This window comes from Balaenoptera acutorostrata, chromosome 8 (genome assembly GCF_949987535.1).
Source record: "Balaenoptera acutorostrata chromosome 8, mBalAcu1.1, whole genome shotgun sequence".
Taxonomy (NCBI): Eukaryota; Metazoa; Chordata; class Mammalia; order Artiodactyla; family Balaenopteridae; genus Balaenoptera; species Balaenoptera acutorostrata.
Genome location: NC_080071.1, coordinates 6,269,252 through 6,290,623, shown reverse-complemented (window position 1 = coordinate 6,290,623; position 21,372 = coordinate 6,269,252). Strand labels below are relative to the sequence as shown.

The following is a 21,372-nucleotide window of genomic DNA, read 5'->3' as shown; positions in this document are numbered from 1 at the left end:
ATTTATGTCAAAGAGTGTTCTTCCTATGTTTTCCTCTAAGAGTTTTATAGTGTCCGGTCTTACATTTAGGTCTCTAATCCATTTTGAGTTTATTTTTCTGTATGGTGTTAGGGAGTGTTCTAATTTCATTCTTTTACATGTAGCTGTCCAGTTTTCCCAGCACCACTTATTGAAGAGACTGTCTTTTCTCCATTGTATATCCTTGCCTCCTTTGTCATAGTTTAGTTGACCACAGGTGCGTGGGTTTATCTCTGGGCTTTCTATCTTGTTTCATTGATCTATGTTTCTGTTTTTGTGCCAGTACCATATTGTCTTGACGAATGTAGCTTTGTAGTATAGTCTGAAGTCAGGGAGTCTGATTCCTCCAGCTCCGTTTTTTTGCCTCAAGACTGCTTTGGCTATTCGGGGTCTTTTGTGTCTCCATACAAATTTTAAGATTTTTTGTTCTAGTTCTGTAAAAAATGCCATTTGTAATTTAATAAGGATTGCATTGAATCTGTAGATTGCTTTGGGTAGTATAGTCATTTTTACAATATTGATTCTTCCAAACCAAGAACATGGTATATCTCTCCATCTGTTGGTATCATCTTTAATTTCTTTCATCAGTGTCTTATAGGTTTCTGCATACAGGTCTTTTGTCTCCCTAGGTAGATTTATTCCTAGGTATTTGATTCTTTTTGTTGCAATGGTAAATGGGAGTGTTTCCTTAATTTCTCTTTCAGATATTTCATCACTAGTGTATAGGAATGCAAGAGATTTCTGTGCATTAATTTTGTATCCTGCAACTTTACCAAATTCATTGATTAGCTCTAGTAGTTTTCTGGTGGCATCTTTAGGATTCTCTCTATATAGTATCATGTCATTTGCAAACAGTAACAGTTTTACTTCTTCTTTTCCAATTTGTATTCCTTTTATTTCTTTTTCTTCTCTGATTGCCGTGGCTAGGACTTCCAAAGCTATGTTGAATAACAGTAATGAGAGTGGACATCCTTGCATCCTTGTCTTGTTCCTGATCTTAGAGGAAATGCTTTCAGTTTTTCACCATTGAGAATGATGTTTGCTGTGGGTGTGTTGTATATGGCCTTTATTATGTTGAGGTAGGTTCCCTCTATACCCACTTTCTGGAGGTTTTTATCATAAATGGGTGTTGAATTTTGTCAAAAGCTTTTTCTGCATCTATTGAGATGATCATACGGATTTTATTCTTCAATTTGTTAATATGGTTTATCACATTGACTGATTTACGTATATTGAAGAATCCTTGCATCCCTGGGATAAATCCCACTTGATCATGGTGTATGATCCTTTTAATGTGTTGTTGGATTCTGTTTGGTAGTATTTTGTTGAGGATTTTTGCATCAATATTCATCAGTGATATTGGTCTGTACTTTTCTTTTTTTGTAGTATCTTTGTCTGGTTTTGGAAACAGGGTGATGGTGGCCTCCTAGAATGAGTTAGGGAGTGTTCCTTCCTCTGCAATTTTTTGGAAGAGTTTGAGAAGGATGGGTGTTAGCTCTTCTCTAAATGTTTGATAGAATTCACCTGTGAAGCCATCTGGTCCTGGGCTTTTGTTTGTTGGAAGATTTTTAATCACAGTTTCAATTTCATTACTTGTGATTGGTCTGTTCATATTTTCTATTTCTTCCTGGTTCAGTCTTGGAAGGTTATACCTTTCTAAGAATTTGTCCATTTCTTCCAGGTTGTCCATTTTATTGGCATAGAGTTGCTTGTAGTAGTCTCTTAGGATGCTTTGTATTTCTGTGGTATCTGTTGTAACTTCTCCTTTTTCATTTCTAATTTTATTGATTTGAGTCCTCTCCCTCTTTTTCTTGATGATTCTGGCTAATGGCTTATCAATTTTGTTTATCTTCTTGAAGAACCAGCTTTTAGTTTTATTGATCTTTGCTATTGTTTTCTTTGTTTCTATTTCATTTATTTCTGCTCTGATCTTTATGATTTCTTTCCTTCTGCTAACTTTGGGTTTTGTTTGTTCTTCTTTCTCTAGTTCCATTAGGTATAAGGTTAGATTCTTTACTTGAGATTTTTCTTGTTTCTTGAGGTAGGCTTGTATAGCTATAAACTTCCCTCTTAGAACTGCTTTTGCTGCATCCCATAAGTTTTGGATCGTCGTGTTTTCATTGTCATTTGTCTCTAGGTATTTTTCGATTTCCTCTTTGATTTCTTCAGTGATCTCTTGGTTATTTAGTAACGTGTTGTTTGGCCTCCATGTGTTTGTGTTTTTACCTTTTTTTCCCTGTAATTCATTTCTAATCTCACAGCGTTATGGTCAGAAAAGATGCTTGATATGATTTCAGTGTTCTTAAATTTACTGAGGCTTGATTTGTGGCCCAAGATATGATCCATCCTGGAGAATGTTCTGTGCGCACTTGAGAAGAAGGTGTAATCTGCTGTTTTTGGATGGAATGTCCTATAAATGTCAATTAAATCTATCTGGTCTATTGTGTCATTTAAAGCTTGGGTTTCCTTATTTATTTTTTGTTTGGATGATCTGTCCATTGGTGTAAGTGAGGTGTTAAAGTCCCCCACTATTATTGTGTTACTGTCAGTTTCCTTTTTTACAGCTGTTAGCAGTTGCCTTATGTATTGAGGTGCTCCTATGTTGGGTGCATATATATTTATAATTGTTATATCTTGTCATGGGTTGTTCCCTTGATCATTATGTAGTGTCCTTCCTTGTCTCTTGTAACATTCTTTATTTTAAAGTTTATTTTATCTGATATGAGTATTGCTACTCCAGCTTTCTTTTGATTTCTATTTGCATGGAATATCTTTTTCCATCCCCTCACTTTCAGTCTGTATGTGTCCCTAGGTCTGAAGTGGGTCTGTTGTAGACAGCATATAGATGAGTCTTGTTTTTGTATCCATTCAGCAAGCCTGTGTCTTTTGGTTGGAGCATTTAATCCATTCACGTTTAAGGTAATTATCGATATGTATGTTCCTATGACCATTTTCTTAATTGTTTTGGGTTTGTTTTTGTAGGTCCTTTTCTTCTCGTGTGTTTCCCACTTAGAGAAATTCCTTTAGCATTTGTTGTAGAGCTGGTTTGGTGGTGCTGAATTCTTTTAGCTTTTGCTTGTCTGTAAAGCTTTTGATTTCTCTGTTGAATCTGAATGAGATCCTTGCCGGGTAGAGTAATCTTGGTTGTAGGTTCTTCCCTTTCATCACTTTAAGTATATCATGCCACTCCCTTCTGGCTTGTAGAGGTTCTGCTGAGAAATCAGCTGTTAACCTTCTGGGAGTTCCCTTGTATGTTATTTGTCGTTTTTCCCTTGCTGCTTTCAATAATTTTTCTTTGTCTTTAATTTTTGCCAGTTTGATTACTATGTGTCTCAGAGTGTTTCTCTTTGGGTTTATCCTGTATGGGACTCTCTGCGCTTCCTGGACTTGGGTGGCTATTTCCTTTCCCATGTTAGGGAAGTTTTCGACTATAATCTCTTCAAATATTTTCTCTGGTCCTTTCTCTCTCTCTTCTCCTTCTGGGACCCCTATGTTGCGAATGTTGTTGCGTTTAATGTTGTCCCAGAGGTCTCTTAGGCTGTCTTCATTTCTTTACATTCTTTTTTCTTTATTCTATTCCGCAGCAGTGAATTCCACCGTTCTGTCTTCCAGGTCACTTATCTGTTCTTGTGCCTCAGTTATTCTGCTATTGTTTCCTTCTAGTGTAGTTTTCATTTCAGTTATTGTATTGTTCATCTCTGTTTGTTTGTTTAATTCTTCTAGGTCTTTGTTAAACATTTCTTGCATTTTCTAGATCCTTGCCTCCATTCTTTTTCTGAGGTCCTGGATCATCTTCACTATCATTATTCTGAATTCTTTTTCTGGAAGTTTGCCTATCTCTACTTCATTTAGTTGTTTTTCTGGGGTTTTATCTTGTTCCTTCATCTGGTACATAGCCCTCTGCCTTTTCATCTTGTCTCTCTTTCTGTGAATCTGCTAGTGTTGGAGGGTCTCGTGCCAAGGCGGGGGGTGTCTGTGGCTCACCATGGGGACAAGGACACTGGCAGCAGAAGTTCTGGGAAGTAGTCCTTGGCATGAGCCCTCCCAGAGTCTGTGAGAAAGCGAGTTTCTAATGCTCTTTCTTCACCTGGGTGATGAGGACAGAGTACTGATTATGCTTTGAGTTGTTTATATACATATTTTGATGTAATTTTAGTGTGATTAACATGAAATATTTTAGAACTTTAACTGATAAGCACCTTCATATACCTTCCCTTACTCAACCATGTAGTTAATACCCGTAAGATTTTTCTCTCATAGTATCACCGTTTATGTTTCATAGAAGAAGTTACAGTTTGTAATTATATATTTACTTGGATGTTTATAGGTTTACTATCTGTTTCCCCACTAAGCTACCTGTTCCCTGAGAGCTGAAATTATGTCTTTTTTATTTACCACTGTGAGGTTCAAAAACAGTTTCTTCTAGATGAAGTCATGTATGGTCAGATTTTAAGGTTTTGAGAATTTTTCCATCTATGAAAGATGAGTTTTGCCAAAAGTGGAGGTGGGAAGGTTTTCTAAAGCAATTATGCAACCAGTCAATTAAGTGAGATAACGTGTAAATAGAATAGCACAATACATGGTACATGGGAAGTACTCAATAAATATCAGTAGTTGCTGGTGTTGGTGTCAGATCTCTGCAACTTCTTATTTAACTCTACCACTCAAAGTGGTTGGCTAAGCTAATATCATCATAGTCACTCTTTCTTGCTGCTTATGTATACAAATGTAGAATATTTTGCCAATTCATGAATAGTGGTTATGGCATCAACAGCTGAGAACTAGGGGAATCTTACAGGGTTGAATGTAACTGTAGTGTTTTCGTAGTGATTAACAAAGGTCCATAGATTTGGGATAGAGGTTGAGTGATGAAGCACTTATTTCCTAACTTTAATCCTCAATCACAAGTATCTTAGAGTGATTTATTTCACTATTTTAGAGACATAGTAGCATCTAAAGTCTTTTATCAGGAGAAATTCCCATTAAACAAAACCAAGAGATTATGATAACATTAAATAAAGGGACATCCTTGAAAAATGGATTAGGACCCAAGAGTGAGTAAAGAAATCAATCTAATGAGCTTCAACCAACATTAGTTGTAATGAGATAAAATAATAAATATGAAAGCACAAGCAAATAATTCATGCAACTTTTGTTTTTGCTGTATATACCATTTTTAAAACCAGATCTAGGATGATATCTACTCACTATGAAAATCATGGTAATGTCAGGGATGGTAACATGAAAGAATGGCCAAAGGCAATTGTAAGCTGCTGAATGAAAATTGAAAGACATTTCTTCTTTACCAGATGTTAACATACGATTAAAAAAATTGTGTATTAGAATCAGTAAAATAAGGCTTGTACACAAATTAAACTCTGATGTTAAATGTATTCCTTAGTGTGGATTGTGACCAAAATATTTGAAATCCACTGCCCTAGAAAATGCATTTTCTGTTCCTCAGATTGGAATTAGATGGAACATTGTAAAAAGCATACATACATCAGACTGTTCAACTACAGTGCCTATAAGAAACTCTTTGGTAAATTAAAATTAAAGTAATATTTCTAAAATTGACACAAAAATTTCCACATACATTGTTAAGTTGTCAGTCAAATTATAAATTAAACCAACAAAAAACATTTCATTAACAATGAAATATAACAGCTAATCAAGACTGTGTACATAATACTTGCACCAGTAAAGACTTTGATCCACCAAACACCAAGAAATTGGACAGCCATGCAGATATCTCAAGGCCACAGACCCTTAAAAAAATTGTCTTGTTTTTCTGTAAAGTATACAATTGACTGCCAGTTATGTGTAATCAGTTTTGAAATAATTAAAACTTGAATAATAATAATAAAATAACCACAGGCTTTCCATATTATTTGCTTAAGTTGCTATGGAAAACTCGGCTACTTTTTGTTTCTGCAGAGTCAAGTGCAGAAATGAGCAGATTGATAAATTTATAAACATCATGGAAAGAATTGTAGAGAGGAACTGGAGCCACTCGAATCCCATTTGGATCCCGTTTGTCACACTGTAGGGGAAACAAAAAGTAAAACCACAATAATGTTAGCATCATTCATATAATGGAAATCCACATTCAAGAGAAACTTACATAAAACATTCATACTGATTTCCCTAAAACTTAATATAAGCAATTTTTTTCACTTTAAGTAAAACATAGTGTTTCTATGTTACTTGAAACTCCCCGCTTAATAATAATTAAAATATTAGTGGGTTGGTACATGAATATCCTAAGTACTTTCCTGAAGTCCAGTCAGCAATGATCCTTTTTAAGCAACCAATGGATCGAGTATACAGTTTATCTGTGGAGAGACCTGGAGAGACTGGAACCCTTGCACACATTTCAATGATTGAGAACCTCACTGAGATCTGGAGAGTTTTAGTTATATTTCCATTAAATTCAGTAATCCCTAATCTCATGAATTGGGCTCAGATAATTCAGCCTAGTCTGAAGATCACTATGACTATCTTTAAGAAACACACCCTATAGGCTAGACAATATAATAAATGGTTTATGTGTGCTGGCATATTTTATTCCATAACAACTTTTGAGGTAAGTATTTTTGCAGAGAAAATACAGATGAAGGATCTGAAGTCAATAGTTGTTTACTAACTTTCCCAGGAGCCCATGGCTTGTAAATGGTAGAGTGTGATTTGGAATGCTGATATTCTGATTTGTGTCTTCAGAATCTGGGGATACCTCTCCTAAAGGTTTAGAAGACTGATTGCAGCAGTTTCTAAATTATATTATCACTGGAAATAGATATGTTATCACCATTTTTCCTGAAATTACTCATTAAATACTTATTAGTTCTTTTCAAGAGACTAAGAGGGCTACTTAGGCCCAACAGTTAAAAAAAAATTCCAGGGCTTCCCTGGTGGCGCAGTGGTTGAGAATCTGCCTGCCAATGCAGGGGACACGGGTTCGAGCCCTGGTCTGGGAAGATCCCACATGCCGCGGAGCAACTAGGCCCGTGAGCCACAGCTACTGAGCCTGCACATCTGGAGCCTGTGCTCCGCAACGGAGAGGCCGCGATAGTGAGAGGGCCGTGCATCGCGATGAAGAGTGGCCCCCGCTTGCCGCAACTGGAGAAAGCCCTCGCACAGAAACAAAGACCCAACACAGCCAAAAATAAATTAAAAAAAAAAAAAATTCCATACAACATTAATACTCTTAGATGTGTCTACATATCTTTCTTGACTGAAGTGAAAAAGTTGAAAATAATTTAGTTCAGTCAAACAACTAAATAAGACTGATTTCCTTTTTCTCCCTCTACTATATTGTATGTTCTTTAATTCCACTTATTCAATAAATATATAATATATTAGGGTTTTCACTACATTTTTTTCTGCCCAAACTATAATGAAAATAATGGATAAATTACATAAAACTCTTCCCTGCAACCAAAATTTGTGGTTTCTTCCCTTTTATCAGAATTGACAGATCTCCATGCCCTTCAGTTAGCATAGTGCTGAATACTTAGTTGGCACTTAACTTATCCTCACTGACTGATGTGAAATAACATGGAAAAATGAATAAACGAAAAAATCCAAATTTTATCCTCAACATGTAACCCATAGAGAAAAACCTGGTAGCAAAGCAAGAGATATACTTACAACCACTCCTCTTTTTTCTAGTTCTTGGAAAATATATTTAATTGGAATAGAAAATGTTAGGGTTAGCTGGCAGCCGCGATCCTCTATACGGGATGGAGTAATTATGTTCACGACTGTTTTCTTGGTTTCTGCTTTATCCTGGCTGAAGTGATGCTTGATCATGTATTCCAGATAACCAGTTAGCAAAACAGATTTTCTCCTCAGTGCTTTCATAGTTGCTTGCCTGAAGATCTGCAGAATGAGAAACAATCAGGTTCACAGTTTCTTGTTGATTCATAAAGAAGCAAAATTTAACTGTAAATCATGCATAAAAGGAAATGCCTACTTTTGACCTTTCCAATAAAACATCCTGTTTTAATCTTTTTGTGAAAACATGTCCTCTTGTAAGTGCTTTGCCATTAAAAATTAAACACAAAGTGTCCATGACAGAAAAGCTGTACAAATGTCATTTAAACAATACTTGCAAAAGCAGAAAAAAGCGAACATAATGTTCCTTCAGAGTTATTTTAAATTAGCTTCATGTAATTAGTATAAGTAAAACATACCTTAATAAATGCATTTAACTGTTATAAATGTCAAAAAATTTCCTCCAAACATTTTATACAATCATAATCAAGATTTTTTTCTATTTCCATATAAAGTTTGTTTAATCCACAAAAAAGTGCAGTAAGAGCTAAACGCTTATGTGGAAGGCAATGTTACCAATATTATTTATAATCGTTTTACCAATTCCTAAATCTCCTTCAGTTTAACAGTAAGAAAACAAGTAGTTAAATAGTGATGCTAAGTTTTGTCATAAAAGCAAATAATGTTAGATAATGCATGTATTATTACTGAAGCATTTGGTCTTTCTCTTTTTCTTCTTTCATCATTTTCTCCCCTGCTAAACTCTAACACTGGTGTGAAAATACTGCCAGTTGCCGCCTGAGGTGTCTTATATTAAGATGAGTGACAAAAGGGCACAAAATAACTGGTATTGGAACATTAGGGGTCAGAACAGACATGCTTTTCTAGCTTATCTCTTAAGGTCAAGTAGAGTTTAAAAATATATTCTACATATAAGAACTGAAATAACTGCAAACAGAGAATGATGCACTCCAAGCCACTTAATGTCCCTTTTCTGTATCATGTTATGCCACTGAACAAACATAGGGTCATTTGGTGATATCTATACTTTATGAAGTCTATGAAAATAGTTTTTTCTGTATATACACATGGCATGTGTGGGCAGGCATTCTACTAGAACTCAACCATTCAAGCATAGATTTTCTTGACCTGTTGCATGGAGGCTATGGATGTGGCTGAAGGAGAGGATGGGATTTGTATGTAAGGTAATGTATTGAAGGAAGAGAGGAAAATCAGAGGATAGAAAGCTATCTGCCTCTCTTCCCAACCAGACCTCATGGACTGTGTCTGCAGCCTGGGAAGAGTTCAGCTGCAAATAGAAGCTGAGGTCTTTGAGGTCCATGTCAAAAGGCATCTGACATATTCAGTGCAAAAAAATGCTGCTTTAGGGCTTAGGTAACCCCAGTTACATGGAGTTTGGTAAGAGGCATCTCTTCATTTCCTTTGTAAAACAAAATGTCCATAGATTTGGCACAATGAAGACTCAAGGGAACACCTCCAAGTTTTGGATCAAGAGAGCCTGATCCAAGAATCAGCATTCTTACAGAGGGCAGGAGCAGGGACAGGTAAGGTGTAGCCCACCAGTGGTTTGGCTGTCAGGTTTGGAATTTTTAAAAAAATGTGACAGGAATCTTTACAAGTTTCTCTTTGGAGATTAATAATAATTTGAGGACATTTTAATTATTTAAATAATTCTAGTACACTTTCTGGATCTGCTTTGGGCCCCGTAAGATGCAGATGGGGACAATGTGTAAAGTAGTACTTTTAATGGTATTTCATTTGTATTCATAGGTTAGTAAGACTTTGGGGAATATTAAGTTTATAGGGGTATTTTTTTAATGAAGTTTTTTGCTCTTGCAGATTTGATAACAAGGAACCAATTTTTTTTCATGACAAATATCTCAATTTTAACATATCATGACTCTTTGTTAATAATAAAATAACTTTTAAATGTAAAACTAGTTTCCACATTACAACCACAACAAGAGAAGCTGCATTCTGAGGTGGTCTTAAATTCTTCTCAGAGTGTAAAAGTCTCTACTGAGGCCTCAGATAAAAATATCAAGAGGGGATAATAGGAGTTAACAGTGAAGTAGAATAAATGTCCTTTTTTTTTTTTTTTTTTTTTTGCTTCTCATTATTTTCATGCTTTCAGTACAGTGGAATAAATTTTTTTTTTAATTAGGAAAAATGAAATATGTAGTTTGAAAATATTCAGCTTATAACAGAATTCTTGGCAGAGTTTCCACTACTTGGGTGAGTTTTCTTGCTAACTAAAATAAATGCAAAGCTAGAAAAGTTAGATATATTTAAATAGGAAAAATAAGTATAGCATGATGTTTTCAATTCTTAAATTCTTAAAATTGGCTCCCTAATAACTCTGAGGAAAGACAGGGTACATTTCTTCTGACTTGCCCCGTATTTTAATTGAATGCTCTAATTTTGTATATTTAAGCTATTTATTTAATTATATATTTATGTACTGAAAAAGTCTAAAATTGTCTACCTATCGCTATATAGAAATATGACCCTTCAAAATACAATATAAGTATTGTTTAATTTCAAGTTAGTAATTAGAAGATTGAGGTGACCTCCAAAGTAATCTGGTCCAAACATCTTCATTAAAAAATTGAGGCAAATGAATTCAAGAGTAGTTGTCACTTGTTGAAGGTCACACTTAGTGTCCCAGTGAGGGATAAAGTATTTGCCTCCTGCTTCCTACCTTATTGCTCTTTCTCTTGATCCACAATATTTTTTAAATTATTGTACAAAAGATTAAATAGGCAGCAGTATGAAGAAACAGTTTGAAACTGATTATAAGGTGCTATTTTTCATGGTATCCATCAATCAATCAAATACAAATTAATTGTGAACAAAGCCATAATTAATCTTTTTAAAAAATTCTCTGTATTGCAAATCTGAAATCATATCCATGTACATTGATTCTTAAGTATAGAATCTCTTCTTCTGTTGGCATTTGACTGTGTGAGAATATTTTTCGAAAGGGAAGTAGAGATAACAAAGAAAGGTAGCTTGATTCATGTATTTATTTCTTTCATTTACTCAAACTTCAGCTACCTATCTCCTATATGCGTAACTTTTAAATAAATAAGGTAAGTACTGAATCGGTTAATTCACTGACACTCATATGGCAAACTCAGAAACATCTAGAAAGTACAGTGTTTTAACAGTTAAGTAGAGAATGGGAAACAATGAAACATATTATTTTGTAATTTCAGAATTTTGCAATTTATAATAGGGAGCAAGAATTTCAAAAACACCTTCTTTAACACAAGGTTTGATTACTTAAAGATAATTTTGGTTAGAACATAGCCTTGACAGTGAATGATTTAATAAGATATTTCCAAGAGGATGCAGAGAAATACTTAAGTGATAAGAAGCTCCAGAGCAGTGTACATACCTCTTCTGTGGCATTTAGAGTCTTTTTCTCAGGTTTAAGTTTAGATATTAAAGGAGAAGATAAATCAGTCTTCAGATTCCAGCTGAGAATAGAAACCATGTCTAGGTGACTATAATACAGTGTGGAAGAAAACTATTGGTAGGGAAAATAGGAATAAGACTCTTCCTGTGGCAGAAGAGGTGGATACCGAAGAACAGTCAGTTCACTGCAGAGAATACCAAAGTGATAGTGTCTAAAAGACATTTTCTAGATATGGCTAGGAAGTCATTTGCAAAGATAAAATCAGAGGAAACTTTAAGTACTAGTTTTTCCTAAGGTATTTCTTGGTGCCTTGTTTTTTCTTACTGTAACTCATCTTCTCCCTGATATAAACTTTCAAAATAAGCAAAACGTTATCTTCTTTTAAAATGTTTAACGGGGGACATCCCTGGTGCTCAGTGGTTAAGAATCCGCCTGCCAATGCAGGGGAAACGGGTTCGATCCCTGGTCCGGGAAGATCCCACATGCTGCAGAGCAGCTAAGCCTGTGTGCCACAACTACTGAGCCCTCGCACCACAAGCGACAACTACTGAGCCCTCGTGCCACAACTGCTGAACCCATGCACTGCAACAACTGAGCCCGTTTGCTGCGACTACTGAAGCCCGCACGCCTAGAGCCCATGCTCCGCAACCAGGGAAGCCACCGCAATGAGAAGCCCACGCGCTGCATCGAAGAGTAGCCCTGGCTCGCTGCAACTAGAGAAAAGTCGGCTCGCAGCAACAAACACCCAATGCAGCCAATAAAATAAAATAAAATAGAATAGAATAAAATAAAATAAAAATGTTTAACGGAAGTGTTCCTCAGATTGGATATTTTGAAAGCAAATCAAATATAATTATTTGATTTGCCGAGTAGATTTCATCACCCCCCTGAAAAAATTTTTTTTAAATATGTATCACTGCCTGCGAAATCTTGTTACTGGGTCTATTGTAACTTAAAAAAAAAAAAAAAAAACCTGCCAAAAAGTGAAAACAGCACAAGCTCCATCTAGTGGTCATACCGAGTACGTGCTCTTTAAATTGGGATGAAATGAAATGAGTTGATTACTACTATCTAGTGGTGAAGTTGTATAAAAACAGAGGAACTTGACGCTGCTGTCCAGTGGCCAAAATGAGATGCTGCTGTGAAAGTTCACAGAATTCTAGAATTTTAAGTTTGGAAGAGATTTTGGAAGTCTTTATCCGGTCACTCATGCCAGAATACTCCACAGTAGGATTTCCTAAACTAGATGATTTTAGGAGGCTTTCAATTTTAAAAAAAACAAAAAATCAAAATTTTATTTGAATAACTATATATTTAAAATCTCTATTAGAAACATGTATATTTACTTAAAATATATTTTACTTAAATATATGTATATAAAATATACATTGCCTTAATCCATGTATTAATACTATTATTATATAGATATAATTATTAACAATATATATTTACTTAGATAAATTTAGTCTTAATCTGAAATTAATGAATATCCAATATCCAAATAATTAATTAGGAGACATATATATGTGTGTGTGTATATATATATATATACACACACACATATATATACATATATATGCATTATATGTGAGTAAAAATGAATAGATATAGGTAAGTACCCTATTATTTAGGGTGAGACTAATTTTAAGTAGAAGCATGAATGAACTTAAAGAAAAATATTGAGCCAGTAATAGTAGAAATTAAACATGGATATAATGTTATAGAAACACCAATGGGGAAAAAGAAAATCCACCCTACTTCATGGGACAACCTTACTCATCTTTGGTTTACTCTGACTATTTATACTCTCCCCAACCCCCTAAAGTCTTCCTATAGTTTTGTCACATGGCAGTTTGTCAGTTCATTGACTCACAGAACTAGAAGAAACAGAGTCCCCAGTAATCACAACATCATCCAGCACACAATAATTTCTTAATAAGTAAGTGTTTGAAGGAGTGAATTAATCAAGACTTAAATATTGCATGTTTGTTTTGTATATAGAGAGACCAGTAGAAGATTAAATAACTTATTCAGGTTCACACAAATTCTAAGTGGAACTAAAAATATGTCACCCTAGGTAAGTTTCATTGAACATTTATTAAGTGCCAGCAGTGTGCCAAGCCTTGGGTTGGGGGCTGAAGAGATAAATAAAAAGTGACATTAGCACACAGGCACTGTCCTAATGGAGAACCCTGCCCTTCCTCCGTTGTTTATGGTAAAGAGAAAGGTAAAGATGTGGGAAGGTTGAAGCATAGATCACTTACCTCTAAACTAGCATGTAAGGAACAGACCAATAGAATGGGAGGATTTGAAATTCGGAATCCATTGACCCCAGGGATTAACTGCAGTTCTGAAAAATTAATATCGTGTCATTTTTATAGAATGTGCCTAAAAAGGTGTCCTTTATCGATTTTTTTATGACAGTAAAGTAGAGAGGAAAAATATAAGACTTAGAAACTTTTCTTCCTGAGATTTCTGAGATATTTAAGAGAAATGCCATGGACCTAAAATACCGGCATATTTCTCCTTCACCTACAACTTCCATCTCCTCTGCCCCCAACTTCATAGCAGCCTACGAAAAATTAGAGCCCTTAGACACAAGACAAACATAATGTCATCTAGAAGATTTTCGGGACCCCATCCTTTGCCCTCTCATCCCCAAGCCAGCATTCCTTGTTCTGCTCCATGCTTTGCCTTTCTATTATGAAACCATGTCAACAAGGGGAAGATATCAAGGTTCGAATGGCTTGTAATTGTAATGTCACCCAAAGGCAGAAATATAAATGAAATGACTTAGGAAGGTGACTTTTAACATTAGGATTACTAGGTCAAGTAGCTTCTCTTAGGAAAGAAGAAAAAAAAAGGCTTTAAAAAAAAATGATCTGCCTAAGTATGATATATTAAAAAGGTAAATTAATAGCAGACATTATCCTAATTATAATTAATTAGATTGAATAGTTGCAAGTTAAATCCAAGAGTTAAAACTGCTAGTTAGAGATAAAGTTAAAAACTAATACTAAGAGTGAGAGAATTTTCTGGTCTTTAGAGATGCATCTAATTAACGCTAGTCAAACTATATCCTGTGGGTCAAATCTGGCCCACCACTTGTTTTTGTAAATAAAGTTTTATTGGGATGTAGCCACATTCATTCATTTATGTATTTTTGTGGCTGCTGTAGCACCACAATGGCAGAGTTGTGTATTTGCCACAGAAACAGCATAGCCCCAAAAGCTTAGCATATCTCCAGTCTGACCCTTCACAGAAAACCTTTGTCCACCCCGATCTAATCCAGCTCCCTCATTTACAGATAAGAAAACCCACTACAAACAATTTAAATAACTGGCATAATAACAGAGTTCATTATTTCAGCAGCCAAGATAAAACACAGCTTTCCTGATATGACTGAAGAGCCCATCTTTATTCTTTGCATCTTGGTTGGTGCAAATGTGAATATCTTTAAAATCATATCTCAAGGTTGGAAGCAGTCTGAAGGATCAAGTTTAAGTTTAATTCTCACAACATTTAGGAAGTTCTCTGTATCCCATGTGATGGAAGAATAAGTCACTCAGGAAAAAGAAATAGGGCAATTTGAGAACTCCCTGCGCATGGTGTACTTTCACTTCTACCCATTGGGGTTACTATTTGGTATGTGGTGAAAGCCACAAACGAAGGAAAATTAGGGAAAATAGAGGGATAAAAATGAACATTTATTAAATAGTATGCTACTTGGTTTATAGCTTAGAATGTGTCCTGCTCTCAAACCAAACCCTGAAATAGTTATTATTATTCACATTGGATATGTGAGGAAAAAAACCAAAAAATCCAAAATGATAAGTATGTGCAACATCACAAAACTATTAAGCAGCAAAGTGGGTTTGATACCTAAGTCTCTCTGGGTCTGACTCCAAGCCAACAATTCCTTCCTGTTTTCCCTGCCTGATGTTTTAGGTACTCCATATTGATGAGATCTGAGTACTTTAGATTTCACTTCTTCTTATTTCCCTACAAAAGGATAGACTCAAAATCATGCTAAAATATATGAACACTTAGTCTTACACTGAAGAAATGTCATTTCTTATTTTAAGAATTCTCATTGGCATTTTCAAAGTGCACTCTCCATGAGGCATGTATATTACATATCATACAAAGACAGATGAAAATTGAAATAAAGTTAAGACAAAGTGACTTGTGAAGTAAAATTGAATACACTTACTGTTATCCATCTTAAATCTGGTGCTTAATTCGTGGCCAAACCATCCCACTAACCTGAAACATAAATAATAACATTTGATATTTTGGTCTATAAAAATAGTCACAATTAATATAGGACTCTAGGGCCTGCATTTTAAAATCATGTGTGATACGAGTCATCAAATACTTAAGCATATAAATACTATATGATATCATAAGGCAATTAATATTTATAACCTTCTTGAGATTGAGTATAAAATCAATTTATTCTTGTTACTAGTTGTATTACCTTTGCAAAGTTAAATCATCTGGAGACCTGTATTTAATGACCTTGTTCTTATTTAAAATTAAATTAAATGAACAAAAATGTTGTTTTTTTTAGATTTTAAAACAAAGGTCAAAGCTCACAAAAAAAGTGATTAATACAATAATGTATTTTTCTTGCAGTAAGCTCTCTAAAGAGAAATGGCAAAAAAATAACCTATATAATTTTTGCAAAATTTTAAATAATTTTCTAAAGAAATTGTTACTTTCAGATTTTAATAAGAATGTTAATTAGCCAGATATAAAATACAGTATATATACAAAAAATCATATGTATGTGTGTGCTTATTAGATGAAAAAAATTACAAAATATCTAAAGAAAAATATAAAATTTGAGAAAGAGAAATACAATATTCCTGATAATCAATTCTTCCTAAATAAATTGCTAGTTTTAATACTGCCAAAATTAAAAATTCCAAGTATGTTGTTTTTGGATTTGGCAAAATGTTGTTAAGTTTATATAGAATATATGAGTGAAAATAATAAATTTTGAAATAGAAGAGTATAAAGGTGAATATGCTGTATATTATATAGCATATTACGAAGTTCGTTAAATGAATGAGCACAATACTATTAAAAGAAGCATCAGGGAGACAAATGCAACATGGCAGAAATATAAAAAACAGTTCTCAGATCATACAACAATTTAATAAGTGATGATTGTAACATTCCAAAAAATGCAAAGATGAAGAAAATATGTTCATATATTTATATGATTTTTAAAAGAAAAATTTCTAACTATGAAAACCAAAGAAAATATAAAGGAACATATGTATATATTCAGACACATTTAAAATTCTGTATTACAAAGAAAAAACAAATGAAAAACCAAAAGAAAAACCAATGATGGGGAGAAGGAAGCTGTTTGCCACATTTAAAAGAGTTTTCACCAAGAGTTTTTTCATCAGAGAAAGGGCAGTGCCCCCAAAACTACACAGCCACAAAGCATGGACAAGGCATTTATAAAAGGCGAAATACATATGCCCCATGAATTCTGGTGGGGGGGGGTGAAAACTCAATCTCAGTAATAATTAAAAATATGAAAAAACATGAAGCTCAGACCATGCTTCACATATCAAATTGGCAAAGTCATTTAAAATTTATATGTCTATTTTCATCAAGGATTTAGTAAAAAGGAAATAAGCTCTTTAATAATGAATATATAAGTAATAAAGCCTTTATGGAGTACAGTTTGAAAATATAAATTAAATATATGTATAGTTTTCTGTCCCAGTACTTTTACTTTTTCCAGTTTATCCAAAGGACTATTTGGATTACACCATTTGGAGTACACTAAGATGTGTGTGCTAGGACAATGAACACAATAGTATTTACAGTGTCACAGCAACCCCAATATCTTGTAACAGAAACAATAAAATAAATATACAACTTTTTTATGATGGAATATTATGTAGCCATTATAAAAATCATATTTGAAAGAATGTATATTCAAAAAGAATAAAATGGAGATAACAATATTTAAGCTATGTTTCCAATTTTAGGATAAAATATATTGCATGCATTTATATGTAATTATGGCCAAAATGTTTAATTTTTTCTTTATTCACATCCAAGTCAAACTTAGACGTAATGGAGAAACACCAAAGGTACTTTCATTAGTACTAAGATTTTACAGCTATAATAACTGAAAAAAGAGGTAGTAAATTATCACTACTTTCAAATTATACAATTTTGTACCTGGTATGAACAAAAAGATAATTTAGTGTGGTAATCTGGTACAAAATTAATATGAGAACTAAATATCTGAAGTTTAAAATTTCAACAAGCTGATATATTAATAAGAAATATTCCAGACCTACATAAAAAAAGTTTAAATACTTCTGAATCTGAACAACAAGAGCAAAAAGACTTGAATAATTTTCAACATCAAGAAAAAAGTCAGGACTTCCCTGGTGGCACAGTGGTTAAGAATCTACCTGCCAATGCAGGGGACACGGGTTTGAGCCCTGGTCTGGTAAGATCCCACGTGCCGCGGAACAAGTAAGCCTGTGCACCACAACTATTGAGCCTGTGAGCCACAACTACTGAAGCCCATGTGCCTAGAACCCGTGCTCCACAACAGGAGAAGCCACTGCAATGAGAAGCCCACGCACCGCAATGAAGAGTGGCCCCCCATCGCCCCCCAACTAGAGAAAGCCTTGTGTGCAGCAAAGAAGACCCAACGCAGGCATAAATAAATAAATAAATAAATTTATTAAAGAAAAAGTCAATTCTCCTCAAATTGATGTATAAATTTATATAACCCCAGTAGAATATACGAACATTTTATTTTCATTTGGTACTTGCAAGCTGATTCTAATGCCATATGGAAAAACAAATAAATAATATTTTAAAATCCCTAAAAAATAACAGCTATGACATAACAGCTCTGACAAAATATTACTATATTATAAAAATTCAAAATGAAAACAATGTGGAACTATGTTAATAAATCAATTAATATACCATTCATCATATTAATAAAGCTGAAGAGAAAGTTATAGAATCATCTCCATAGACCAATGAGTCATAAAAGAAAGTTCTATCAAGTGATATTTGCAACTTACATCACAAGTGGTTAATTTTTGTAGTATAAAAGTATCTAGAGATCAATAACACAAAAATAACAACCCAAGAAAAATGACCAACATATATAGAAAAGGCAAATGGCTCTTTAAAAAAAATTTTTTTTAAAAGAGCTCTCCACTTAACTAATGATAAGAAAAATACAGATGAAAGCTACATTGAGATACATTTGCTCTCCTCTTAGATTAGAAAAAATTCAAAAGTTTTATTAAGGACTCTGTTAGTATTAACATGTTTTATAAGTAACTCTCATGTATTATTGTGGGAATATGTATTATTGATGCACTCCTCTAGAAAACAAATGAGTAACAGCTATAAAATTTACAAATACATGTATTCTTTGACCTGGCAAATTCACTTCTGGGAGTTTATTCTCCAGTAGAACTTGTACAAGTATGAAGTGAATTATGTGTAAGTATAGCCATTGCATCCCTTTTAATAATAGTCCAAGATTGAAAATAACCTAAACTTCCTTCAATAAAAGACTAGTTTTATAAATTATGCTAAATTTATATTATAAAATATCACATAGTCATTATATCAAAAGTGAATGAGGGGCTTCCCTGGTGGCGCAGTGGTTGGGAGTCTGCCTGCCAATGCAGGGGACACGGGTTCGAGCCCTGATCTGGGAAGATCCTGCATGCCGCGGAGTAACTGGGCCCGTGAGCCACAGCTACTGAGCCTGCGCGTCTGGAGCCCGTGCTCCGCAACAAGAGAGGCCGCGATAGTGAGAGGCCCGCGCACCGCGATGAAGAGTGGCCCCCACTTGCCGCAGCTAGAGAAAGCCCTCGCGCGGAAGCGAAGACCCAACACAGCCATAAATAAATAAATAAATAAATAAAATTAAAAAAAAAAAAAAGAATTTGGTCAACAACCTTTAAAAAAAAAAAAAAAAAAGTGAATGAGAATGAGTTCTGGGTCCTGAAAGGGAATGATTGCAAGAGATAAGAAACCAAAAAATAAAGATATACAACAGAACATGTAGTATCTTTTATGAACTTGGTAATTATCTTCATTTTTCTCCCCCAACTAGAATGTAAGCTCATGAGATCAGGGACTTGTCTCTTAGTGTTTGTAGAAGAGTGTTTGTAATGTGGATGTGTGATGAATGGTAAAAGATTGTTAGGAGAAGCATGAGTTAGGGCAACTGACTAGTGTGGTGATGATCAGGGGAGGCTCTGACGAGGTAGCTGAGCAGAAGAATGAGTATATTTCAGCAAAGGAGGAAGGAAAAAGTGTTCCAGATAGTCAAATAGTATATTCAAAGGCCCAGCACATATGAAGACTATGAGGGCAAATTTCCCACCACCTCCCTTTTCAACTTTTATGTTTTTGTGCGTGTTATACTGCTTGACTTTAAATGAATTCTGTTTTTATTGAGTTTACTAAATTTCTAGGTGTAGACTTAATATTCAACTTCAGAATTGTTTTCAAATGATTTTTCCAGAATAAAGCTCTAAAACTTATTAGAAAACTGATGATCCAGTTTGGGTTCTGCTCATGCTATGTATGATATTTTTAGTCACATATTAATTGCCAATTTCTCTTGACTTGAAAAATCTATGGCTTCAGGGACAACTACTGACGTAATATTGTTTGGAAAAAAATGTTTGGGGTGGTAAAAAAAAAACTTTGAAGGTATTAATTAAAAATTTTCTCATTATTTGCAAATAATTTTCTAAAACTTTCTTCTCCACAGTGAATCAATAAATTTTATTGCTTCAGGGTCATTTGTTAAGTGGAGAGCACCAAAAGATGTATACTCTTTTTAGCTTTGAGTTCCAAAGCAAGCTACTGAAACTTATAGCAGAGTCAGTAGTCTTTAAAAGCCAAGGCTTTTGACTTGCAGTAGATAGACATTTTGGAATTCTAATTATCAAGTGTCTCATGTAATAGCCTAGCATAAAGTTCATGCTGTAAACAGCAAAAAGAAAAGAGAATAATAAATCTAACCCATGAATCAAATGACATTTGTGAGTGCTGAGGAATGAGAAGCTTCAGAAAGGGAAATAGAAAGACTGGATTCATATTCCTAATACAGAGCTGGCTGCACTGCCTATGCCCAGTTAAGTTCTAGGAGATGGGAGTTGGGATGGTTGAGAGGTCAGTGGGAATTCCAGATATGTTTGGGAGGATCTAATGATACGAAATTCCTGAGCCGTGTTCCCTCAGCCCTACGAGGCAATCCAAAGGGTTTGTAAGAATCCCTCCATGCCAGGTTGGTGCCATAATCTTCATACAAAAATGGGTAGCAGAAGGGCCTGTGATAGCTCCTCCATTTATAATCTAGGCTCATACTAACCCAAGAGACCCAAGAGAGTATCCTGAAATTCCTGTTTCCCCAGAGAAGGAAATTGAAGTGACTGAGAAAGTCAGCATCCCCAGTGGAGCTTGAGATAAAGGGCATAGGGTCATGGTAGCTCCACAGACATCTTGGAGGATGTAGCAGTAATGGGAGCAGATGACCAAGGGAGTGCCAGGTACATTTTAATGGATTCCAGGAGATGGCTGTAGACAAGATGCCTCTCCTTTATCTATGTCTGGGCACTCTGTACGTCACCCATCGTGCAACCTTAGGTGCCATCCTAAGGAGAGAAGGACAAGAAAAGAACTCTGAACTGACAGAGCTTAAATTCTGAATTTACTGAGAAAAGTCACTAAGTATACCTCAAAGTTGTAAGACTGAATTTCCTGAATCAAATGAGTTGATAGATAAAAATAAAGAAAATAAAATTATTTGTCCCCCTAAGTTTATGGTCTGGTGACATTTACATATGTAACTTACTAAAAAAATTATTAAATTTCTGATGACAACTGAAATCAATTATAAAATGAAAAGTATGTTTATCAAAATTCTCATATGTTTTTGTATTAAATATCCAGAATCAGAACCTATGTTTAGTTAATCTGAACACATAACTGAGCTATATGGATGAGTTAAATTGAGTGGGAAAACAAATCACTGTACAATGTAATTGTTTATTTGAGGTACTTATATTTATCATGATGTATATTTATTGAAAACCCATTCTTTC

General features: G+C 34.5%; 1 protein-coding gene across 1 annotated transcript in view; it reads right to left on the bottom strand.

Moving 5' to 3' along the window:
* Positions 1 to 5,155: 5,155 nt before the first annotated feature.
* Positions 5,156 to 21,372, bottom strand: part of KYNU (kynureninase) — a 100,680-nt gene continuing 84,463 nt past the window's right edge. Inside the window, exons 12-15 of the mRNA XM_057550916.1 lie at positions 15,450 to 15,502; positions 13,501 to 13,586; positions 7,669 to 7,899; positions 5,156 to 6,061 (exon numbers count right to left, since the gene is read on the bottom strand). Of these exons, the coding sequence (XP_057406899.1) occupies positions 5,906 to 6,061; positions 7,669 to 7,899; positions 13,501 to 13,586; positions 15,450 to 15,502 (526 nt within the window). The 3' untranslated portion in view covers positions 5,156 to 5,905. The remainder of the gene's footprint in view (positions 6,062 to 7,668; positions 7,900 to 13,500; positions 13,587 to 15,449; positions 15,503 to 21,372) is intronic.